Below are 27208 nucleotides of genomic sequence, written 5' to 3'. Positions count from 1 at the left end.
GAATCAACTTCCATTATGTGATGAAATATGCCATCTGGAAGCTCGACTCAGAAGAGCTATATGATGATTGCCATCTATGCCCTTCTCCAGCTTTATATATAACATCGTTATTTTTCAGTGGACAAATTGCTCAATTGCTCTGTTCAATGGCTTGATTACTGCTCGAGCCTTCAGATTAAAACCAGCCAACATTTCAGCAGCTGTCATGTTTACACTGAGTGATACAGCAGACATACGACGCAAGCCGAAACCCGGGAACGTGCCGATCGATCTCAAGGTGGTTCCTTTGCCATGAATTCAGGATTTTTTTTAATTGCTAATAAATAGCAACTAGAATGCCAATGTGCTGATTATTAATTAATCTTGATGTCGGAGAACAGTTTGGTCTCTAAACAGATGGTTTATTGTAACACAGTAGTAACAAAAAAAGATGCGGTGTTAAAGATGTGGTGTTGTCTGTGAAAATGGAGGCTTGTATGAGGTGCTGGGCTGAAATTTTGAGAACAATTTTTCAGATCTTTATTATGATCTGAACTGTTTTGAATTGTATTTACTCTTTTTTTTATTTTATTGCTCTTCAGTAGATCATTTTGTAAACAAGCAAATAAAAGCAATAAATAAATTAAACATAATTGTTTAAATAATCAGGAAAACTATAACAATAAATATATAGAATGTATAAATATTTATTAAGTAGAGCTGTATTATTTATTTAAATTACAATGAAGGAAAATGAGAGATTAAAATAAAAAAAAAAACTTATAAATAACAAATAGAAAATAATACATTAAATAAATAAATAAATGAACAAAGAAATAAATAAATAAATAAATAGCACTACGCACTATCCACTACACAGTCTAAAATCAGCTTTTTTTGTTGTTGTTCTTGAATTTTTTCACAAAAGTGTTGTTTTGAACACTTGAGTTTTCCCACTGCTCTCATTAGTAATCTTGTTAACTCATGAGTACACAGCACAGATGCCGACATCGTGCCTGTCCTCCAAACCGAACTGGGCATCGTATTAATGGCATCTGTGTCTTGTTGTACCAACATGCAAGCAAGCCATGAAACACTCTAGTGACTATGAGCTAACAGCATGGTTTTTTAGCCATGATGGTTTTATTTATGACGTTTTTATTTTTTGTGTTCACAGTCACATGGTACACGCATGATGTCACGCTTGACTGGACCCACATTGCCACAACACAGCTTAACCTACTCACTAACCATTCTTTCTATAGTACAACTCATTATATACTATAATTTACTAGTATATTGTACTATAATACAACTCCTTCATTGTCACATAAACGGCAGACTTTCAGCATAATCAGCAACTTAACAATTTACAGTACATGAAAGGAATTTGTTTTTGTTGATGTACTCTATAGTGCCATTTTCTGTATGGAGAAAAGGGAAGAAAAGGAGTCACCAGTGTCAGCGCTATGGAGCATTCAATAACTTCCACACTGCAGGAGTGAAGGCTTTGTGATTTTTGGGTTTTCTTTACCAGTACACCCTGTTGTGTTTTTATTCTTTACTTAATACAGCGTCCAGAAAAAGAACTTTCCTAAAAGAGAAATCCTTCATCAACTGCGCGAGCAAAGGGCTTGAAGCAGTGGGAGGTGAATACTTGCAGTTTCACCTCCTATAGCTTTAGAAGCACTTGGTTTCACAGTGTTTAAGCGACAATAAAACTTGCTAGGTAGATTTTCTAGCTATCTGGCCTTGCACACACTATAAATGTCTTAGTTTTTTTATTTTTCCAACTTATGGATGACCATTATAGTCTATCCAGTGCCTAATTTCAGCAAGGAGCCAGGAACAACAGGGGACCTAAAACCGAACCTTGAGGCTCTTTGTATATCTTAACTGGCAGGTTTCCAGATTTCTTTTTTCTCTTAATACACTCTACATGTAAAAAATAGGTTCCATGGGGTTCTCCGTAGACACCGAGGTCCTGTAGAACCTTCTCACCATGAAAGGGTCTATGTAGAACCCGAGGAGAGCAAAGAACCTTCAATGCTAGTTCACAGTGAAATTCATTTTTGGAAATTTATCTCTATCTAGATGATGCTGTGAGATGCTTATGAATGAAATGACATGTTTATGAATGACAGACTTTAGAAATTGTTTATTAAATTTTGAAATATTCAAACTGAAATGATGAATCACTTCAGTAAGAGGAAGGAGTATTTTGGTTATCAATGCTAGATACAATTTATTCATAAGAGTTGATGAAATGAAAATGTGTTGGAATTTGTTGTATTTTCATATGTTGTGTTACATTATTCATAAAAGAACCACCTAACTTGGATTTGGAAATTCCATTGAACCATTCCTTTTAGGAATCTAGTATACATGAATCACAGGAAGTTGTGACAATGAAATTATTGGCGAATGGGTTAGATTTCCAAATCTATCCTCAAACCCTGTCCCTAGTAATACTGTATGTTATAAACGTTGTTGTTAACTTTTTTTTTAATCCAGTAGCTGAATTGCACTATTAGTGGAATCTAACCTCCAACTAGGTTTATTAGATAATAATTACAAATACTGGACTGCCTTTTATTTTAAATCACAAAAAGTCTTAGTTTTACATTAAACAAAATGATTTAAACCAGTGAGCAATATCCTGCTCAAAATGGATCTTCATAAGTCCCTGCTGACTTCCTCCTCTGAGAGGCTGCGAGTCAATAAGCACGATTTCATCTCAGCCCTTGGCAAGCTCCAGCAATTGTAATTACGCTGACATATTGAGGCAATTAACTCATCTTGCCTTAAATCTCCTCTGTATCATATATCACACCGCTTACTTGGGCATAGCTTTAAAAAATGTAATACAGAAAGGATTTGACTACATCTAAGAAGTAGTCAGTTTTTTTGTTGGTTATTCTACAAATGGGCAACAGATTGAAGAAAAAACTAGTGGCTCAGCCCAATCAAATAGATATTGAGTGAGTTAGACAGCATGCTGTAGTGGCATCATAAAAACACTGGTTGAGAGAATATCCATTGGAAAAACATTTCAGAGATTTGTCAATGTTCATTGAAGCTGTTCTGGTAACTCATAGTATCCCGACATATTGTTGGCTTTTGCATGAATTTTACTAGCTGCAGGATTTCTGCGTTTACTGTAGGTGTATAAGCCTTTAGAATACCATTAAAGGTGGGGTTCACGATGTTTGAAAGCCAATGTTGACATTTGAAATCACCAAAACAAACACGCCCCTACCCCAAATGGGTGTCACCCCTGTTTTGATAGCTCCGCCCCCACACATACATACACAACCCTGTCAACTATTATGCCGGAACCTGTTGGGGCAGCTGGCCGAGGGGATATTTTTATCAATAAATGAACTCGATGAGTAATACTATGGTAATACAAATGTGTTTTTGTAGTACTGTGTATTGTACCGTGAAAGGTTTAGCTCCGTTTCACGCGGAAGACATTCAGTTCTCTCCAGCGCTGGAAAGCTGATCCTATATTAACACATGTCCTGCTTCTTGCGTTATCGTAAGCCTTTTTTCACTTTTTGTTTTTATCCTCCATGTCAATGTTTCAATCGCTTTCGGCTAATGTCACACATGGGCACTGAACACTCTCTCCGCCGCATTTTGACAAGACACGCCCCTTTCTGCTTATTGGCTACACGTTTGTTTTGTTTGTCGGCCCGACTGAAGCATTTTTCAAACATCGTACACCCCAGCTTTAAGGTTAACTTCTGAGTTGACTCTAAAATAGAAGTTAATAAACTATTGAAAGAAAAACTACTGAAAGAAATGAACCTCTATAATGTTAAGGACATTTCAGTTGATAGTTTAAGGTGATTTGAGTTCAAATCCCAGGACTGTCAGAGATCCTATAGGGTCTCTTAACCCTCAAATGTAGAGCTTAGAATGAATTCTGACTCACTATGTATGCTAAATGTAAAAATGTTATGCAATAAAGTGCTTGCACAAGTGTTGATGGTGTTTTGGGGCACGTTTGGAATTTTATGTTCACTGCAGGTAGTTGTTTGAGGGCAACAGGGCTTTGAAGCTGAGTGTCTGGGAAAAGTGTGGCAGTAACAACATTTAGTTCTGTAATATCATTCTTGGTGTTTTTGTAAGAGAATAAGAAGAATACCAAATTAAATAATGTGTGTCTAAAGTCTGCAATAAAAATTGGTTTTCTCTTCCTGCTTTCACGTTTGGACTAATAAATCATTATGAAAGCTGTATTATTTCTTCTGCTTATTATTAGCTGCCTGGACAGATCAATAGTATCCTTTAACCTGTGGGACAGTTTAGTGAGAAATTATCTCACTATTGGACCCACTAATGTGCTGTAATGTTTCAAACAGAACTGAGTTATGGCACAAGATTTGAGACTGGAAAACCTTCATATAGCAGTTATAGAACTTTTCATTTGGTAGCTTTGGAAGGACCAAATTACAGGACTGCCAGAGAGCCATTGTTGTGCCTGTGAGCATGGAGATGTGTTTGTAATGTAGTGTTGGGTATTGAGAAGGGAGGTGTGTTGGGAATGTACTGTTTATGAGTAATGTAGTGTTTGTGAGAACGGTGGTGTGTTTGGAATGTAGTGTTTATGAGAATGGCAGTGTGTTTGGAATGTAGTGTTTGTGATAACGGTGGTGTGTTTGGAATGTGGTGTTTATGAGAACGGTGGTGTGTTTGGAATGTAGTGTTTGTGAGAACAGTAGTGTGTTTGGAATGTGGTGTTTGTGATAACGGTTGTGTGTTTGGAATGTAGTGTTTGTGATAACGGTGGTGTGTTTGGAATGTACTGTAGTGTTTGTGAGAACGGTGGTGTGTTTGGAATGTGGTGTTTATGAGAACGGTGGTGTGTTTGGAATGTAGTGTTTGTGAGAACAGTAGTGTGTTTGGAATGTGGTGTTTGTGATAACGGTTGTGTGTTTGGAATGTAGTGTTTGTGAGAACGGTGGTGTGTTTGGAATGTGGTGTTTGTGAGAACGGTGGTGTGTTTGGAATGTAGTGTTTGTGAGAACGGTGGTGTGTTTGGAATGTGGTGTTTGTGAGAATGGTGGTGTGTTTGGAATGTGGTGTTTGTGAGAACGGTGGTGTGTTTGGAATGTAGTGTTTATGAGAACGGTGGTGTGTTTGGCATGTAGTGTTTGTGAGAACGGTGGTGTGTTTGGAATGTGGTGTTTATGAGAACGGTGATGTGTTTGGAATGTAGTGTTTGTGAGAACAGTAGTGTGTTTGGAATGTGGTGTTTGTGATAACGGTTGTGTGTTTGGAATGTAGTGTTTGTGATAACGGTGGTGTGTTTGGAATGTACTGTAGTGTTTGTGAGAACGGTGGTGTGTTTGGAATGTGGTGTTTATGAGAACGGTGGTGTGTTTGGAATGTAGTGTTTGTGAGAACAGTAGTGTGTTTGGAATGTGGTGTTTGTGATAACGGTTGTGTGTTTGAAATGTAGTGTTTGTGAGAACGGTGGTGTGTTTGGAATGTGGTGTTTGTGAGAACGGTGGTGTGTTTGGAATGTAGTGTTTGTGAGAACGGTGGTGTGTTTGGAATGTGGTGTTTATGAGAACGGTGGTGTGTTTGGAATGTAGTGTTTGTGAGAACAGTAGTGTGTTTGGAATGTGGTGTTTGTGATAACGGTTGTGTGTTTGAAATGTAGTGTTTGTGAGAACGGTGGTGTGTTTGGAATGTGGTGTTTGTGAGAACGGTGGTGTGTTTGGAATGTAGTGTTTGTGAGAACGGTGGTGTGTTTGGAATGTGGTGTTTGTGAGAATGGTGGTGTGTTTGGAATGTGGTGTTTGTGAGAACGGTGGTGTGTTTGGAATGTAGTGTTTATGAGAACGGTGGTGTGTTTGGCATGTAGTGTTTGTGAGAACGGTGGTGTGTTTGGAATGTGGTGTTTATGAGAACGGTGGTGTGTTTGGACTGTAGTGTTTGTGAGAACGGTGGTGTGTTTGGAATGTGGTGTTTATGAGAACGGTGGTGTGTTTGGAATGTGGTGTTTATGAGAACGGTGGTGTGTTTGGACTGCAGTGTTTGTGAGAACGGTGGTGTGTTTGGTATGCCTCTTAATTTTTCATCTGTTTGTGTTTTGCAGAGTGGAGAGGCTTCTGTTTTTGAGGTGAATATCCGGTACGTTGGAGGCCTGTTGTCTGCATACTACCTGACTGGAGAAGAGGTAAGATCAGAAAAACCTTATTTTATACTTCACATTTTGTTGCAGCAGATATAGAACTATGTCTTTTTTTATTTAATATCGGAGACAAATGCATTTGTGCAATATAAGAAGGTTCATGAATAAGAGAAGATCTTTTATATTTTTTTGACATCAGGCACGCACACACACACACACACACACACACAAGCACATGGATACACCAACCTTTCCCACAGGAGTAAAAGAAATCCACTGCCATAACTTGCCCAGACTTATCGCTTCATTGTAGAGAATAAAAATCAGACCCGTCTGAAACTAATGGCCGGGAAATCTGTCGATACACAGAGTCTAGAGTCAGCTTAACACATATTGACTGAAAATCTGAAAAAGTCAGAGGAGAAGAAGAAAGACGTGTGGAATTTTCCTGCCATTTTAGCTTTTTTGCTTTGAGCGGATGCTGCTGGGATTTACAGTAGTGCGAGGGGAGACGCCTCATTTACACCAGTGAGAGAGCGTACAGACCACTCGGGGAGAGCGGGGGCTCTTTAAGAACATCAATGTAAAAGCTCTTAAGAGAGCAAATGTTCAAGATTTAAGGCTTTTACTCTTGCTTAATTAACATGATGAACATCTACAACAAGCACGGCTGTTACAGAGGAGTTGATTCATTTTGTTCAAATCTTTGGATGCTGTTTAGAACAGTATGTTATCCAGCATGTTGTAACACTAATATGACCAAAAAAAAAAAAGAAACAGCTTTTCTTTCGTATTATCGTTTTTTATTTATTTATTTATTTTTTTATTTATTTATTCTTTTATTATTGCCAATTACTATGTTTTTTCTTTCTGCCCTTTGTCAGAAAACCGGGGTTAGAAACAGACCGAAATGCAGGATAGTAAAAAAAACACGGTTTATTAATAAAACAAACAAAACCAAACATAGACAAAACAAAAGACAAGGATTCTGCGCTGCTAAAGGCAACACGGCACGGCTAAATACAGAAGACAATTAGACACATAAGGAACAGGTGTGCTGAGGCGGGAAGGAATAGACAAGGGCGGGCACAAAACGTACACAAAAGGCACGTAAAAAAAGTATTAGTTTGATTAAACATCCAGCTAGCAATGTATATTATTAATTCTTTCTTTTTTCTTTCTTCCTTTCTTTCTATTTATTAATACAGTTTTTAATTGTGTATGTTCTTTCTTTCTTCCCTTTGTTCATTTATTTATTCCTTCATTTATCAACTTATATATTTTTGTTCCCTAGTCTTTCCTTTCTTCCATTCATCCATCCATCCATCCATCCATCCATCCATCCATCCATCCATCTATCTATCTATCCATCCAATGAAGCTGGTATAATATGTCGAGTCACACAAACACTCCTTGCTTTTTTTATGGACATTGAAGCAAGTGGCATGAGGAGATTCTTCACTTAATTCACTACGCTTTAGGTGAAAAGCTGTAGAATGATTGTGTGTGTGTATGTGTTTGTGTGTGTGTGTGTGTGTGTGTGTGTGTGTGTGTGTGTGTGTGTGTGTGATAGAGATTCTAGATAAAACACTATTTCCTTATAGTTATCTCTGCACCGGAGTGTTTTATCAGATCAGAATAGCTTGTGGCTGATGCTGCACCATACTCAGTTTCCAGCCTCTTACTTACACACACTCACACACACTTTCACCCACACCCACACAAACTCACGCACACATACACACAGTAACTATATGGTACTCAAAAACTGCCTAGAACTGTACAGATATATATCGTTTGACACGCTGCATTTGTGTCTAAAGGCAATGGATTTGTTGTCCTGCATGCCACTAAATAGAGTGTGTTGTCTGGATTTTCCGACGGAAGTGTCAATATAGCTTAAAGTCCTTCTGTGAGCCAGTCACATATGTGTGTGTGTGTGTGTGGGTGTGGGTGTGTGGGTGGAGAAATGCAGCAGCAATCTATAAGGTCCGAGCACCCAGTGCAGTGGTCAATTCACTGAACACTAGAGTGAACAAGTACTGTTCATGTACCATGACCCTAACGCCTGTGAAATGCCTCCATGAATATACATTTAAATGTAACTCCACCCCCTTTGCATGACCTTAGAATCTGGTCTTCTAGATGCTTTCTTATACTTACTCATGTCGTTTGAAAGAGAGATTCAGTACGGCTGCTTGTTCATCCCTTCATCTGTTTTCTCCTCACATGCCGCGATCCCCGAACACATTTCACAGAGAAAGTAACTCTCACACGCAGATTAGATTAACACCCGCCTGCTGGCAGTCGAGTTGTTTGGGGTGCAGGAATTAGTGTTATTGGAAGCGAAGCTGTCTCTCGTCTCAATAATTTTGTCCTGGTCGATTGTTCCCATCCTCCGAGTTGTCACTTTCATGGTGTTTTATGGCGACAGTCATTAAAAAGACACCTGGTGGTCACTGTTCTGTTTTAATTTGCACAGCAATCTCTCTGTCACATCTCGCTCTGAGCAGCAGAATCGATTTATGTAAAGCTCTGTGCTTTATCTTTCTGTGATTTCAGAGACCAATAAAACGCTTATGTGTGTGTTTATGAAATTTTCTTTATGCTGCTGTCCCACTAGCTTAAAATCAAGCTAAAATCTTGACCATACCAAAGCCAGGAGCCTGAAAGAGCGTAATAGTTCATCTGTCAAGGTTCTGCTTACAGTTTCCATGGTGATGAACAATATGTGCTTGGGCTTGTTTGATTTTGGTTCTAGTCCCGTCTTCACCCTCATCCTGTCATTGCTTGCTACCTGATTCTCTGTGTTTAGTTCTGATTGTTTTTGTTATTTAAAGAACTGTAGGACTTCCAGCCTTGAGATGTTTTCGGTATGAACTTGGAGTTGTCTTAAACTGTAGTTGTATTTGGACTTGTATTTGTCAATCTTAAGTATAATTCTCAGTAAATGTTGTTTATGTCTTGACTGAGAGTTATATAATGTAGAATTAAACATGTTGTGCTTTCTTTTCCGTTCATACGAGCGAAGTTATGAACAAAAAATAATTCCTTCTTCTGGAAAGCAGTTAAATCACCGGTACAGTGCATCAAAACCATCAAAAGGTTTTTTGATAGTTTTCTCTCACGAGTTTGTCTCGGGCTGGTCTTCAATTAGACCCAATCTTCACTTGTTCTCAACCTTCTTCACGGTTCATGACTGTAGCTGAGTTCTAACCCGGTCAAACGCCTCCTAAAATCTGATTGGTCCATGGCAGCCATGCTGTTCAACTAAGAAATAAATGAGAAATTCGATGACGTAGTGAACACCGACTACAAATTTATGGATCAGACATTAATCAGAGTTTCTGAGAGACAGTTACTTGAATGTAATTCCACCCCTATGGAGGACCACACCGAAAAACATCATGATCACTGGCACAATGCATGAAGCCAACTAGCTGAAGTAAAGTCCTGCTATTTAAAACGACTTGATGGTTTTCTGTATCGATTTTGTCTCGCTCTCACCTTTATTTAGACTCAATCTTGACTTGATCTCAGCTCTCTTAAGACTTGGCCTTGACTCCGTCTCAGCTAGTACTGATTCGTTGCCAGGTCTTTACTTATTGTGAAACTCTTTTACTACCTTTCAACTCATTTATGCAGCACAGGCAGATTTATCCCCAGTTTTGAAAAGTTTTGTGTCGGCAGTGTTGTATCATAGCAGCTTGAAATTGGCAACGTTATTTAACGGAATAAAGTTTTTTAATGGTTTTAGATTATTAAAGTGGTTCTGTTTGGAAAATGTTATTGGATTCTGTAAGAGAGAGACAAATGAAAAAATCTGTTGTCCAACTTGTCCTGGAAGAGAACTGAACAACACACCGGTCACAACCAATTACATCTCATTTACTGCCCATCGGTTCATTAACTAGTGCAGATAATCTTTTTCCTTTTCTTTGTTATTGTTGTCACACCATCACCCACTACATCACCCACTACACCCACCTAATACCTTTGGCCTCATAATGTCAGCTGTGCTACACCAAAACCTTGTCACTTATTGAGACCAATAAGTTTTCTAGTTAAAAATAAGTTGAACAACTTAACAAGCAGTAAATAAAAGACGCTTCGCACAAGTCCAAAACAAAAATAGATAAGTAGACACTTTTGTTGTCAGACTTTTCCTTTATACTCTTGTCATCCTACCTCATGCCTGCGCCCGAGTCTAATGTGGGTTTATCACGTCCAGCCTTTATCACATCCACAGCGGGATCGACACACAGCTTATTGTTCTGTCTGGGGGGGAAAAAATTGCCTGGGAATGATCACACAAGTGAGATTCCTTTCATTTGATGCATGTGCAACGATTGTGTTTTTGCACAGCGCTTGTACATGTTCAGCATTCCCACAGTGCTGCCTTTCAGCTTCTTGCGCCTGATTTTATTTATTTTTTTCATTTGCGAGACGCTTGGTAATTGGACTGCGGGTTTGTGCAGGGGGCCTCGGCACAAAGCTCGGGTCCGAACGAAGCAAGATAGTTATTGAAATTTTGAGAAAATGCTGGTTAGATATCTGAATGGAATTTTCTTGCTTAATTAAGAATGATTTTATTGCTCAGTCGAGCCTAACGGTAATATCACGCCACAAGACGTACAGTATATAAGAAAAATGTACAGTATAAAGGGACGCTTCTTTCATTTTTTCATCACTTATTATGTTTTATTCCCATGACTATAATTATACAGCACTTCATCACCTGCCTCTCTTTCCCTTTGTTGCGTTTAATTTATGTACTATTAGGCGTATTAGGCTTAATTTATTTATTACTAGGCTTATTTATGATTAGATTATGTGGAGTGTCTCCATCTGCCATACAATCGTGCCGTACAAGTGTGAATGACTGGTTACTATAGAAACCATAATGTATTAGGAGGAGAGCAGTAATATTAAACCTGTGATTTGCATGGCATTATTGTACAATAATAGGTTGAATAAAAATAAACACGAATCCTATGATGGTGGTTAAACATTACCGGTTGCTTTAGCATAATCTCTCTCTCTCTCTCTCTCTCTCTCTCTCTCTCTCTCTCTCTCTTTAATTAAGTCAATAGCGCTCCTTCACGTTTCCCATCACTTTGTCTTCACCTGCCCATGAACATAAGAGAAAGTGTGCTTTTGTTATGGCAGTAGTATGAACTGTGTGTGCACTCTGATGTAAAACCCCTAAGGGAGGTTGAGTTTGTTCCCAAATGTCCCTCTGGAAGCTTTTTTCTGCTCTCGCTCTTCTTCACTAATTGGCTGGTTTGATTCAGCGGAAAGCTGTTCACACTGTGGCTTTAGCACCTGCTTAAGATGAAAAAAGAAGTAAGTAAAGGGTTGAGGCTGAAAGGCGATGTTTCATTTTAGTTACTGCTTGTTTTTTTTTTATTATTATTTGGCTTTTTTCTTTTTTTATTGCTTTGATTTTGTTTCTCTCGGATCGGTTGAGATAAAAAACAAACCTAAAACACAGCAGAGTGAAGTCAGGCGTTCATTATTTGTAGTAGATCATATACACACTGTATTGGAAGCATGTTTGACTCGCACCTCAAAGGTTTGGGGTTTGATTCTTGAGGATTCTTTCATTCTGTGTTTTGTGGGTTTCCACCAGGTTCTCTGGTTTCCTCCCACAGAACAAAGACGTGTTATAAGCTGACTGGCATCTATAAATTGTCCAGAGTGTATGAATGGGTGTATAAGTGTGTGTGATTGTGCCCTGTGATGGGTCCCTCAGCTTGTAACTTGTGTATACAGGGATTGACCCCCAGGCTCCCTGCAACCACGTGTAGGAAAAACTGTTTAGAAAATGAAAGTATGGATCAATGAATGGATAAATGGAAGGATGTATGTATGTATGTATGTATGGATGGATGAATGGATGGATGGATAGATGGATAGGTGGATGTGTGACTGAATGGATGTATAGATAAATGGATGGTTGGAAGGATGTATATAGGGATGGATGGAGGAATGGATGGATGGCTTGATAAATGGATGGATGAATGGATGGATGGAAGGCTGGATAAATAGACAGTTGTATAGATGGATGAATGGCTGGGTGGATGGATAAATGGGTGGATGAATAAATGAATGTATGTATGTATGTATGTATGTATGTATGTATGTATGTATGTATGTATGTATGTATAGATGGATAGGTAGATGTATATAGGGAAGGATGGATGGATGGATGGATGGATGGATGGATGGATGGATTGATAAATGGATGGATGGATGGATGGAAGGCTGGATAAATGGATAGTTGTATAGATGGATGAATGGATGGGGGGATGGATAAATGGGTGAATGAATGAATGGATGGATGGAAGGATGTATGTAGGGCCGGATAGATGGATGGGTTTATGGATAAATGGGTGGATGAATAAATGAATGGATGGATGCATGGATCCATCCATCCATCGATCCATCTATCTATCCATCCATCCATCCATCCATCGATACCTCCACTTAAAATACAGTCACGTCAATATTACATCATCATGAAGCTTCAAGCACAAACTTGTCTCAAATAAATAATATACAAACAGCAACACAATATGTGTGTAGAGAAACTCGTGCTGATCTACATTTATTTGGAGTCTTTGGAGAGGCGTAATCAAATCTTTTCTTGTTTTTTTTCTGTTCCTGGCTGTGGAGGAGTAGCAGATTAGTTTTTAGCCTTGGATGATTCCCTCAAAAAGAGAAATGAATTGTTAACCTAAGCAACCTAAATCATTTCTGTACATCTGTGAATCTTTCTTGTTTTTTTTTTTTACTTTCATACATTTTCACCTACTTCTACATTCTACTTGAGTGTAGAGTGAAGAATATTTTGGGGAGGAAAAAAAAAGTTCTAATTTCCATAACTGATTTTTTTTTTTGTATATTTAAATGTAGTCGATCAGCCAAGATACGTTTGGTGACTGATGCTTACTTCTTTAATTTTGCTTACGTAGCTTCTACATAGCGATTATCAAGGCTACGCTCACAGATACAGTGATTTTAGTCCTCAGGAGGCGTTTCTACTACCGGTTACCACGGTAATAACTAGCATTCCGCATGACAACAAATCAGTTGCCGCTTAAATGGAACATTCCAGATGGAGATTTGGTGATTGTTTGTAAATTTCAGCATCGTATCACCAGAGATCAAGGATCATTGTCACGGATCAGTCGACGGCTGAACTCCTCTGAAGTCACCAGCTCTCGCTGAACATTAACGATGACTGGTTGCTTTGTTCCGGATTTATTCTTCTTTAAACATTGAAACACTGGATCATCAAAACAAATTGAAATAATTTATTTTTTTTTCAAATTGAAAACAACACCATTAACCCTAATCACACACTGTGTTTGGGGTGAAAGGAAACATTTACAGTATATTTTTCCCTGAAGGAAGAAAGAGATGTCAAATACATTTAGATTTACAGCATTTGGCAGACGTCCTTATCCAGAGCGACGTACATACTGTAAGTGCTTAAATCTCTAACATTAAATACATTAATGCTGGCTCACTAGGTTACATACTTAAGATACCATGAGTTTAAAACATTTGTTCAAAGTTACAATGAAAAAGTGTCAAAGTTTTTTTTTTATTTTTTTTATTTTTAAATCGTCGCTGTCAGGCGGAATCCTCGTATCTCCAAAACTATTACTTTTCAGGAATTTAAAAAAACGCCGTACCTTATCTGCAGTGCACAGGGTTTAGTGAGCATTGCAGTGGATTGTCTTGCACTAAATTCCTGTCCTCAGACGAGCACCAGAACTAGCGGGGGTCAAGAGTTTTTTCTTTGAGCCCAGTGTTTTGAAGACATTTACCTCAGAAGATGTGTTGATTCGTTGCGACTCTTCTTGAGGAGAAATATGCCGTGAAGCTCTCCCGCGGAGTGAGGAAGAGGTGGAAAGTTGAAGTGTCCAATGGAGTTATGAGATTTGCGCTCAAGCTATTTTCAAGACTTTAGATTGGTTAATAACTTGTAAAAATAACAGACCCACGTGGGGACTGACCAATAGCATCGATATGTGAAAAAATATGAAATTGACCAAATTTGGACATACGAGGTTTCCGCCCAACAGCGACGATATGCAAAAGATAGGAAAAGAAGTGCTAGTTGAAGTGTTTCCTGAATAAGTAGGTCTTCAACCGCCGCTTGAAAATAGAGACCTTAGAGATGTAATTCATGCTTATATACACAAGTGCTATTTTATCGTACTGTTTTAAGACCAGCTTGTGATGTGTTGAAAGCAGCGAGCGATTTATTACAGCGATCGTTCATGATCAGAAACGACGATCAGAACCTGTCTCAATTGACTCGAGTTGGAAAAAAAAAGAAAGAAGGCGAAGCTCCGTTTATGGGTGAAAGGCCGTCGTTTTAGATGGCAGGAGAGCGATCGATGGTGGAGGCACGCGTCATCGATCACAGTGTGGTGGGGGCTGATTTGTGAGTAGAGGGAGGAAAGCGAGATGGATGCACTGAGAGAGTAACACTGATTTAGGCTGAAGTTCTGAACTAGTGACTGGAAAGTGAGTTCGCATAAGGAAAAGCCACCAGGTTCTTGTGGTTAAATTCACAGCACAGCTGATTCACCTTTAGAATTTTTGGGATGGATCGCTTTCTTTCAGTGGAGATATATTCGAAATATTTGCACAATTGGAACACTTTACAATGTCCTAGCACTTAACTGACTTAGGTTTGAATTAGCTAGTCTTCTTATTTCTTAAAATTTACACAATACTCCTGCTAAAAATTTCTTCTTGACGAATGAGTTTGTGCAGCGTTCTCTCCAGTATTAGCAGTCAGAATGTCCAGGGAATTTGTACATCATGATGGTTTTTACTCCTCACACCTCCACTTGCATTTTAAATGAACGCGTTAGATCGTCGTGGCCTCTGAGAGGCAGAACGTGAACTCAAAAAGCGATCCGCTTCACCCTCCGGAGACGGTCGAACACACCGAAACTGTACGTGTGCTGCATGCATTATGTATTTAAGCCTTGCATACTTTTGCATTTCTTTATGGCAAATTGATTTTAGTGCAGAAAAGACCTCAGGATGGATGAATAGTGTAAATGTGGGCTGTTGCTTTATCCAGTTTATGGCGTGTGTGTGTGTATACGAAGTGTTTAACTAGCATCGGATTTTAATTAAGCACATAAAAGCAATGTGCTAAGGAGAGAAGGGCTGGGGTCCATTATGAGCTAAATAATGAATGGGGTAATCTTGTAGCAAGGGACTGACTATTAATTACAGCCCTGATTTGTTCAGACAGACTTCAGATGACTGGATGAGCCGTCGTTAGATACTGTAAGTTCATTCGTTTCCATGTTTCTTAAGCAGGGAGCTGACCATGGGCAGGGTTAGGAAATGTCCCTGGTGTGGGTGGTGACTAAGGAGGTTCTCCTCATGAATTTGCTAACAGTTTGTCCTTGTACTCGTGCGCTTCAGGTACCTGATGATTTACTTATTCAACCAAAGAAATTGTGGAAGTACTGTATGAACACTTTATGCACTCAATACTCACAGCTAATAGAAAAGGGGTGGAGCTTCCAGGCATTTTAAAACTTTAGTTTATTCTGCTAAAGCTAGCAGCATCACCTTACGTGTGTTTGACATCTGCCATCAACTACTTCCTGTTAGTAAAGCATTGCTGTTTCTTTTGAGACAATACTACCTATCTAAAATTCATACTAGACACTAGTAAGTGCATAATGTATAGTATGTCATTTGGGACACAACTACAGTATATTATACTGTATGCATAGAAATATTAACACTGTTTAAAATACTTGGTTTATTGACTGCTAAATTTTATTGACTGTTAAATACATTACTCACTCACTCTCACTCACTGACTCACTCATTTTCTACCGCTTATCCGAACTACCTTGGGTCACGGGGAGCCTGTGCCTATCTCAGGCGTCATCGGGCATCAAGGCAGGATACACCCTGGACGGAGTGCCAACCCATCGCAGGGCACACACACTCTCATTCACTCACGCAATCACACACTACGGACAATTTTCCAGAGATGCCAATCAACCTACCATGCATGTCTTTGGACCGGGGGAGGAAACCGGAGTACCCGGAGGAAACCCCCGAGGCACGGGGAGAACATGCAAACTCCACACACAACTTGCTGGGGCGGAGGCGGGAATCAAACCCCCAACCCTGGAGGTGTGAGGCGAACGTGCTAACCACTAAGCCACCGTGACCCCTTTAAATACATTATCCACAATTAAATAACATTCCTCTACAGGAAGACAACCACTGAACTTGCTGTGATCTATCAGCGAAACCATGGAAACCAACAGTATTCTTGAATCAGGAAAGTTTCCTATTATAGATTTAATGAGGTGTCATGAGGTGGAAAAAAATGGCTTTCAATGGAAATGCACAAGGAACACGGCAATTTTAACCACACCCTCTGACTGATGAGTGTGTCAGAGGGTCACTCAGGCCACTCCAATCCATCACGAGTCCCTAAAAATCTGACTCTGATTGATGTTGAGAGGAAGCTGATATCATCAGTGGACCATCTGGTCTGCCATGGTGCTGTGGTGGTTCCATGCCAACTAGATGGTATAGAGGGGGTTGAAAAACAGATGTTCTTTACCATATGTAGAGCTATAATGAGACCGACAGGTAGGTTTATATATTTTGATAAAATATATAAATATATTATTGGTGAATGTTTGATAGAAGGGTTGTTTACGAATTGGTTGTTGATTCATTTCCCCCAAATGTGCAGTATTCATTGTTTTACAGTCAGTTCATCTTCAGCGGCTTAGAGAGTAACATCCACTCTTGAGTGCTCACTCTTCTTGATGTGTCTTATGGGCAGTGTTGTATAAAGTATTAGAAAGCAATACTTGAGTAAAAGTACAAGTATCGTACTAGAAAAAGACTTCGGTGGAAGTGAAAGTTACCTTTTAGAATATTACTCAAGTAAAAGTCTTAAAGTATCTGATATATACTGTACTTAAGTATCAAAAGTCATTTTCTGATATTTAATGTACTTAAGTATTTGAAGTAAAAGTAAAAAGTAAAATTTCAGTGATTTTCGGTAGGCATAAGAGCAGGGGCGGTTCTAGGGTCTCATCTTTAGGGGGTTTTAGCCCTCAGTGAGAATTTAAAACAACAAGAGTTTTATATTATATATTATATGACTACATAGTAAGCCAAAAGTTATGGTATTATTAAATGGCAAAAGTGGACACCAAAATTTTATGCATGATGTAATGATGCCAGTCTTGAATCAGATCAGTTCATGTATGTGTGCATTCTCTACAAACAGTGTGTCCAATGAATGCAGTCATTAATAATAAATATTCACAAGACAAAGACCAAATCAATAAATGTTATTTTTATTTAGTATTGAATGGATTGTTTGCATTAATATTTTGTTTGTGCTACAACTCTGGTAATAAGAATAGTGAAATTTCACTGCTTTTGGTTGCCGTCTTTGCGGCTTTCCGCCGGTTAACGTTATAGATAAACGCCTCCAGCTCTGACTGCGCGTGCACGCTGCGTGTCCCTGTGCTTCTCCGTAGAGCGTGCGGAGCATAATGCAATCTAGGAGCAGTGATTCACCAAACCTCCCTTATTGCAGTCACACACATTTCTTCTGATTTTTTTTTTTGTAGTAACGAGTAACGAAGATGCTTAGTGGAAATATAGTGGAGAAAAAGTACTGTATACATTTTATCTCGGAAATGTAGTAGAGTAAAAGTGAAAGTTGACATAAATTTAAATAGCGAAGTAAAGTACAGATACGTGACATTACTACTTAAGTACAGTAACGAAGTATTTGTACTCCGTTACATTACAACACTGCTTATGGGTTTAAGGCAATGCCGCTCTCTGTTTTTTTGTAGAAGCCAAAACATTCATATCTGTAATGAGATTTAAACCTAAAGTGGGTGTGGCCTATTCCAGAATAATAGTATCCAGTGGTAAAATGGCAGTTAAACTGTTTTATTCTTATTTTTGTTAATTACTGCTTGAGATGTTTTCTTACCAATTTAATTGGCTTTATTTCCCAAATACATACAAAATCTTGGCTTCAGCCCTACCCAGGGAGTTACTAAGAATAAGGTTTGACATTTCCTTTTATGGCATTTTGACAGACGCTGTTATCTAGAGCAACTTTTTGTTTACATCATTTAAGGGATTAAGGGACTTGTTGAGGGACAAACTGATGGCAGCTTGGTGGTCCTGGGAGTTGAACTCACAACATTCCTATCAGTAGTCCAAATAACTGAATTGAATAAACTGAATAGACAAATGAACAGAACACTGCAAATAGGTCACACAACTACCTCACATTAATGTTAATGACTTTAATGTTATGTTCTGTATCTAAAAGTATTCTTAATTGGTCGCATACATGGGGGAAGTCGTGGCCTAATGGTTAGAGAGTTTGACTCCTAACCCTAAGGTTGTGGGTTCCAGTCTCGGGCCAGCCACGACTGAGGTGCCCTTGAGCAAGGCACCAAACCCCCGCAACTGCTCCCCGGGCGCCGCAGCATAAATGGCTGCCCACTGCTCCGGGTGTGTGTTTACGGTGTGTGTGTGTGTGTGTTCACTGCTGTGTGTGTGCACTTTGGATGGGTTAAACGCAGAGAACAAATTCTGAGTATGGGTCACCATACATAGCCGTATGTCACTTCACGTCACTTTCACTTTCACATGACAAAAGTAGTAGAGTTCAAGGAGCTGTCCGCGGTTCTGAAGAGTAAAATTGGTATTATTTCATTGCTGTAGGTTTGCACCAAGAAGTGTTAAGATGTGTAACCAAGAAGTGTTAAGATGCTTAGAGTTTGTCTTCCGGGGGGCACGAAGTGTCCAGCTTTTTTTTTCCCAATGTGAAACAATACTAGTAAATAGTAAATCTCTCTCGTTAAACACAAGTTAAATAAATTGGTGTGAAAATCAGTTTGGTTTTCATGTTTCATGCCAGGCTTTATACTAGCTCTGTTAGCAGATTAGCATTAGATTAGATTAGCAAGATTAGTTACTGTATAAAAAATGACAAGAAAAACAATTTCTTATCCCTAACGCTTAGCCTTCCAACAAAAGAGTCTCCGTCTTACATGTAAATCATTTTGAACAAAGAAAAAATCTACTCAAAGAAAATAAAGCATTCCCTTTCGTCTCGACTCACTCATTACGAGGTTCAGGTGTCTGCTTCTGAATATCTCGCTCCAAATCCAACTTCAAGGTCAGAGGCTTTATTTTGTTCAGTACAGAGCAGCAGCTTCACTCATTATATTATGAAAGTGAACTTTTGACTTCTTGAACACTTACAGATGCTTACAATCAGCACACAGAGAGCCTGCTCGCAAAAGCCGAGACCTTCAATGGCGTCCGACAGGCCGATCTTCTGACCCTTATACTAAGTGAAAAATACATTAGTCTGAATAGAAATACTGCAATATTAATATTGCGTGCTGCTGATATAAAAAGATCTGTACGGTATGTAGGAGGGCTTGCAGACTCAGAGCTGACTTCCAAACATCACAGTATATTATATTAACTGTCATAGAGAAAGAGAGTGTGAATGGGAAATAGGGGAATAGAGGGGAAGAGAGAGAAGGTTTAGAGAGAGAAATAGTAATAGAGAAAGAGTAATAAAGAGTAGGAGAAAGCATGAAAAAGTTCATTGTTATCCTTCTTATTAATTATTACAACCACATTGTAGGATTTTTGCTCTGATATATTTAGGTTGGCTTATCATCAAACCCAGAAATGTAATGTTTTGGTAATTTTTCTTTTTTTAATCTATTGCAGTACTACAATATATTTTGCCACACACCTATTTCATAAATCTCTCCCGTTAGATTGAAAATAAAGAGCTGTATTCGGAGTCAGTGGATTAAGTCGAGAGGTTATGTGAATATTTAAGTAAGGGAAGTTATTCATATTCGGAGCTGACTTCTGCACTGTCGATTTTCTGGGCTTTGCAATCAGAATATTAAAATGAGCTGCATGTAACTGGACAGCTCAATATCCACAGAGAGAGGACTAAGGTCTTGAAGGGCAGAACTGCCGATAGAAATTTCATCAAATTACAGTGCGAGGAGTTAGATGAGGTGGCGAGCTTCACTTTATCTGGCAGCATCCTCTACAAGCATGAAGCAACTGATGCTGATGTTAGAGAGCGATTAAGTAGATAGATTCCAGCAGCTGAAGAACATCTGAGATGCCACAAGTTTGATTACAGACATGTTTAAGGATCACCAGTGTTAAAGGCAGGGTCTCCGATTTTTGAGAAATGCTTCAGAAAAGTGAGTCGGGCCGAATAATAAAAAAAAAAAATCAAAAACAAAATTCAAAACAAACGTGTAGCCAATGAGCAGAAAGGGGCAGGGCTTGTCAATATGGGCGGAGAGAGTGTTCAGTGCGCATGTGTGACATTAGCAGAAAGCGATTTTAACATTGACATGGAGGATAAAAACAAAGAAAGAAAGCGAAGAAAGGCTTACGATAAGGCAAGAAGTAGGACGTGTTAATATAGGATCAGCTTTCCAGCGCTGAAGAGAACTGAAGGAGCAGGAAGTTGGTACATATTCACAGATTGGAGTTTCCTGAGTCAATAACTCCTGAGCTAAACGCTGTTACTACACAAATAACACCTCTTTTCTATCGTAGTAATGTAGAGACGCAGCTACAACCGTGTTTTATGTAGTAACAGCGTTTAGCTCAGGAGTTATTGACTCAGGAAACTCAACTTCACTTAAGACGCCGAGGCGCTTTTTTCCTTCTCGATAGGTAAGTAACGTTGGTTTTGCTTTGTTACACAGAACTAATATATGCCTTTGTCCTTTACATGATTATGCTTGTGTGTCATTTTTGCTTGTTTGTTTATCTGCAATCGTATTGTTCTTCCCTTCAGCTATGATAAAGACACATTTCTTTCCATTATTTGCCTGGGTTACGTATGTATGTGTGGGCGGAGCTATCAATACAGGGGTGGGACCCATTTGGGCTAGGGGCGTGTTTGTTTTGGTGATTTCAAATGTCAACATTGGCTTTCAAAAATCGGAGACCCCACCTTTAAGCTCAAACATTTTTACATTTACATGCATTTGGCAGATAAACTTATCCATAGTGACTTTATCTCATTTATACAATGAGGGTTAAGGGCCTTCTGGCCTCACTTGCAGTAGTCCAGTGCCTTAACCAATGCGCTGCCACTACTGGTATATGCTGAACTACCATTCCAATCATTAAAATACTCCAAACCTTCATCATCATCTGGCTCAGAATGATCATTTGGATCTGCTGGATCTGATGCAATCATCAACCAAAACCTGTGGCAGCAAATGGGACCGGAGCCGGTAGATGATTGGTAGGTGTTGGGGGATGATTGGTCACACTTTGCGCAAACCTAAACCCAGCATAGTAGGGCAAACCTTCATCTGGAGTCCACAGGGTAAGAGGAAAAGAGGCAGATGGAGGAAACCGTGACGTCACAACCTCACAAGAAAACGGGACTCAACCGGGGGCAACTGGAACGACTGGCTGGGGATAGAAATACAGTACATGGAGAGATCTTGTTGTTGACCCAATAGGGGCTACAGATTATAATGATGATGATGATGATGATGATGATGATGATGATGATGTAGTTTTCGATTTAAGATGACCAGATTTTCTTGAGTAGAGGCATGTGAGAGGTTTCCATTACACTTACATATATTAATTGTCATTCCACTCACTTAACACTTTTTTTTTTTTTTGCTTGTTTATCAGACACTTTTATCCGCAGCTCAGAAGTGACACACTGTACAACATAAACATATACACACACGCAAAGCTTTTAATTAAAGGTGCCAATAGAGATGCAAGTGTGACCCGGTGACCAGAAACAAGCGCGCAATCAGGAACGCAACGCAAACAAGCCTGAGACAATAGAACAGACAGTTCCGACCTTAATTACCAGAGCTGGTCTTACAGAATACACTCACACATGCACACACAGACACTCACACACACACACGCACACACAGACACTCACACACACACACACACACACACACACACACACACACACACACACAGACAAACACACACAGACACTCACACACACACACACACACACACACACACACACAGACACCCACAGACACTCACACACACACACACACACACACACTACTGTACTGTATATACACACATCTACTCAAACACTTCCTGAAAAGGATTCGTGTAATCTTAGCTGGCTTACGGCCCACGTGGAATATTTAATATTCCAGACGTTGACACGCCGGCGAGTAAACAACAACAACAAAATGAGGTTATAAGCCTAGAGGAACAATTAATGTGTAATTTCATAGAGCTGCCCTTTGAAAAGCCAAAGCCCCAGCGGAGAAACAGCGAAACAAGTCTAATTACGTTACATGACTGCTGTTCAGTTACAATTGCCTCGTAACTCTGAGTAGAAAAGCTGCCACTAATAAGAGTGAGGCATCACGTCAGTGTACTCGTCATTAATATCATTCTTTTTTGTCACTAAAATTTGTTTTAACTTGCTGATACCTCAGTAGCTGCTATGTAGATGTATGGTATAATATATATGGTATATGGTTAGCATGTTTGCCTCCAGGCTGATTGGGATTCCAGTCAAGAAGGAGGACAGTTATTGACAGGGTTGCCATGTTTACATTTTATACAGAATTTTGTTTAAGAATAATTTGTGGATATAAAAACTCTATAGCAAATAATCGAATGAATAATCAGTTAAATATGTTTCTATAAGCAAAGGAAAACATTTGGAATAGAGAAAAGGGGGATAATGGAGTGGATATTGTTATACATCAGAAACGTACGGGAAAATTGTTCACTATGGTGCGATTATCATTTGTTAATGATAATAAATCACGAAGGTTCGTAAATCAAAGCATGATGTTTGACTGTACTCTCCTCAATCTGACTTCACCTTGTCTCATTTGTCTCAGGGCCTTTTTACACCCGGTCACTTCATGTGTTTTCTCTGATCCAATAGCTATCTGATTTGTTAAAACTGTTCCATTTACATTAGGCCACATAAATGCGTCTCGGCGAATCGGATATCGATCCGATCTTTCTACTCCCGCCCAAAATGCGAATATATTTTACCTCATTTCCGGGGTAATGCGGTTACTACAAAAAACAGCATTTACTGTTTGCTGCATTTTCGCTGCCGGCAGCAGCGCATTTTAAGACCCAACGAGACACCTGGGTGAAAGATCGCCTGCGAGTGACGTACTTCCGTTTGGGAGGAGTATAGCGCTGACGTATGTGGCTTGAACAACCACATTCATTTACACCTGTCCAGTTTCATCTGAAATGCGTCCCAGACCACCTCCTGAAGGGGTTTGAATGATCGGATTTATATCCGTCTCAAAAACGTTTCGGAGGGCATTTAGACCTGGTCTTTTTACCATCAGATAGCTGTCTGATCACAGAAAACGCATGAAGTGACCAGGTGTAAAAAGCCCCTTAGACCTGGTCTTTTTACGATCAGATAGCTGTCTGATCACAGAAAACGCATGAAGTGACCAGGTGCCCCTTAGAAACGTACGGGGAAATTGTTCATCATGTTGCGATTATCATTAGTTAATGATAATAAATGACGATGGTTCGTAAAAAAGCCCCTTAGACCTGGTCTTTTTATGATCAGATAGCTACAGTATCTGATCACAGAAAACACATGAAGTGACCAGGTCTAAAAAGCCCCACAATTTTTTCCCACAAGTCTATTCTCCAGCTCTCCTTACTACTTCACTACCACTATTTTCCTATTCAAGCTTATCATCTTACTTTCAGTAACATGCTTTCATTCACTCACATGCTTCTCTGTCTATCTTCTCTCTGTTTGTGTCTCCTTACCATTCTTTCATTCCTCAGTCTTCTTTTTCTGTCTTTCTGTCCGATCGTTTGACTTTTATTTCTCATGTTATTTTTTCTGACATACTTGCTCTCACTCTCTGTGTTCATCCTCTTTTCATTCTTAGTCACTTAGTCACACACTCTCTCTCTTTCTCTCTCTTTCTCTCTCTCTCGTCTTCTTTCTTTCTCGTTTTTCAATTTTCCATACGTCTCTACATCTCTCCTTCTTCCTTTAATCAATCTCTCCCCTTTATCTCTCTCTCTCTCTCTCTCTCTCTCTCTCTCTCTCTCTCTCTCAGGTAACAAGCTCTTTCATCCATCTCCACTTTATCTCTCTTCGTCCGTCCCCTCGGTGGAGCTTTATTATATCCAGTGTTCTGCGTGACTGGTGAATAATGAGACTCTAGTCACTGATAATCCTTTGAGCTCGTACCTGCACATAAATCCGAGGGATGATTACACGTTAGAGCGACGGGTACACTCCGGTGCTATATTATCAGGAACACCTACCATACAGGTGTACGCTTAGTGACATCGGACCATCTGTGCACATTGTGTCCAAGCCCTTAACATGATGTATTAATAGAAAGAGACCTCCTCAGGTCTTTAAATCACAGCCTGAGGCCTGGCGATGAGCTAGCACTGCATCCCGGGTGTGATCCTGGCTTTACCTCAGCGTTCCCACAGCTACTGCTTCCCTGAGCGGGTTAATACGCTTAGATTAATGCTGGAGATGAAAGAACGAGTCTTCACACCGACCTGGCAGTGTGTATTGCGCTGATATGAGTCATTTGAATTCCTGGAACATTAATACCTGTAGTTTCTGTGAAGGATTTTGTCAAACTGGAAACATTGAGTTAGCAGTGTTCTAATAACCTTGTGAAACAAAACAACATTTATTTCTTTATGTATTTATTCACTCACTCACTCACACACTCACTTTCTACCGCTTATCCGAACTACCTCGGGTCACGGGGAGCCTGTGTCTATCTCAGGCGTCATCGGGCATCAAGGCAGGATACACCCTGGACGGAGTGCCAACCCATCGCAGGGCACACACTCACACACACTCTCATTCACTCACGTAATCACACACTACGGACAATTTTTCCAGAGATGCCAATCAACCTACCATGCATGTCTTTGGACCGGGGGAGGAAACCGGAGTACCCGGTGGAAACCCCCGAGGCACGACCCCCAACCCTGGAGGTGTGAGGCGAACGTGCTAACCACTAAGCCACCGTGCGTGCCCCCATGTATTTATTTATTTAATTTTTTTTTGCGTTATTTTTTTCAGCCTGTTCAATATTTACTAAATGTTCTAAGAGCTTTAGTAATAAAAAAAAATCAGAACACGTTGATTCTTTTCTCTAACGTAAGATTTCACAGAGATTTCTTTCTTCTTATCTTTTTTGTTTTCTAAATTTGATTTTGTGGAGGGTTTTTTTTTCTTTTTCCAAGCACAGGATTCTTCCTCGACTGAAAGCGCGTTGCGATGATGTCACACTACATGACACAAATCTGCAAAAAATCGGCGGTCGTTTTGAAAAAAAAATAAACTTCAGAATATCGCATTATTGATTATTTTGTATTTGTACGATCGTAAAATGGTGAAATCAGAGAAAGACTGATAACAGCAGCTCTGACAGAGCTTGGTTTTTTTTTTAAGCTTTTTAACTGGCTGTAAAATATTTTAATTTCTGTCTTTATAAGGTGGTGTGGTGTATAATGGAGTTTTTTTTTAAGGAGATAATTTTAGTATTTTTTTTTTTGGAAGGAGTCTCATTTACATTTACATTTACATTTACATTTACATTTACAGCATTTGGCAGGAGCCCTTATCCAGAGCGAAGTACATAAGTGCTTAAATCTCTAACATTGAATACATTAATGCTGGCTCACTAAGTTACATACTTAAGATACCATGAGTTTAAAACATTTGTACAAAGTTACAATGAAAAAGTGTCAAAGGTTGTGTTTTTTTTTTAAATTTTTTTAAATGCAAAAGATAAGGAAAGAATTGCTAGTTGAATTGCTAGTCTCCAGTGTCAGTGCAGTGTAACAGTCAGCGGTAAAGCCTTTTATTACCAACATAAGGAAAGTCTACTTACTAACTTGTTTAAAGGACCTTTAACAACAATACACATAACTCAAAATGGATAACAAGCACAGTGTGTCACCTTTAATTAAACAGAACAACTCTTTTCTGATTAGTTTACTATAACATCAAGCCCCTGTCTGTGTTACTTATTTCCATGTTATTGTTCTCAGTAGAACTGGATTTTTGTTGTCATCTTTAGAATTGATTTTAAGCTAATTAAGGTCTTAAGGAAAAAGAATAACGTGCTCGAGTCATGCTAGCAAACAGATTCCGATCACGAGCCAGATAAAAAAACTTTCGACTCGATTAAAACTCGATCTTTATTACAGCAAATATTATTTATTCATCATCTGAATGTTGGTTATTACTTATTTATCTCTTTAATCACATAATGGCTAAGTGAGGGCTTTTAACACTCGCAGAGCATCACGGTGCTATTTACTTTTAAAGCAGCTCGATAAAGACATTTGGTTTGAGTGGTTCGGCTTCGGTGATCTTATTTATACGTTTTAACGTGATAAATCAAAAGTACACTTTGTTTTTAGTTGCGTTTCACGATGTTCGGAAAACATTTACGGTTTAGAGCACAAAACAGAGTAAGTGTGCAAATTTACCCCTTAAACTACATATAATTTGCTTAGAGATGACTTTATTTGTGTGTGTGTGTGTGTGTGTGTGTGTACAGTGCACTGTTACAGCATTTTTCATACTGCCCCACTTCCTATTATTAAATCCCCTGCGACTAAGAATTTGATTATTTTTTTAGACGTTTTTTTCTTTGTAATTAAAATGATATTAAATTACATTACGGGTAACTTAAATCGAACCAGAAGGCTGAATTTGTCCAAAGGGCTTTAAGACAGCTTAATGTCGCTGTCTAGGAAACCAAATTTGGACCACCGCTGTGTGTATAACGCTAATGGACAATTATCATTCATTTCTTGCTTCCTAGCAATGTGTACAATCCTGGGCAATTTCACAGGGTAACTGAAAGCTAGCGGTCAACCAATTATCATGGCGTAATGTTTTTGCATAATGCTAATTAAGGTTTTCTTTATTAGTTTGTCTTGAGTAATTCACTCATGAGT

At 39.1% G+C, this 27208-nt stretch overlaps 1 protein-coding gene across 1 annotated transcript in view; it reads left to right on the top strand.

Annotated features, from left to right (window-relative positions):
* The window catches only part of LOC132839957 (mannosyl-oligosaccharide 1,2-alpha-mannosidase IA), a 214548-nt gene that overhangs the window by 148224 nt on the left and 39116 nt on the right, over positions 1–27208 (top strand). The window contains exon 4 of the mRNA XM_060861180.1: positions 6092–6172. Coding sequence (XP_060717163.1) covers positions 6092–6172 — 81 coding nt within the window. The remainder of the gene's footprint in view (positions 1–6091; positions 6173–27208) is intronic.

This window comes from Tachysurus vachellii, chromosome 25 (assembly GCF_030014155.1).
Source record: "Tachysurus vachellii isolate PV-2020 chromosome 25, HZAU_Pvac_v1, whole genome shotgun sequence".
NCBI lineage: Eukaryota > Metazoa > Chordata > Actinopteri > Siluriformes > Bagridae > Tachysurus > Tachysurus vachellii.
Note: the sequence above shows the minus strand (reverse complement) of the source record. Positions and strands in the feature narration are given on the sequence as shown.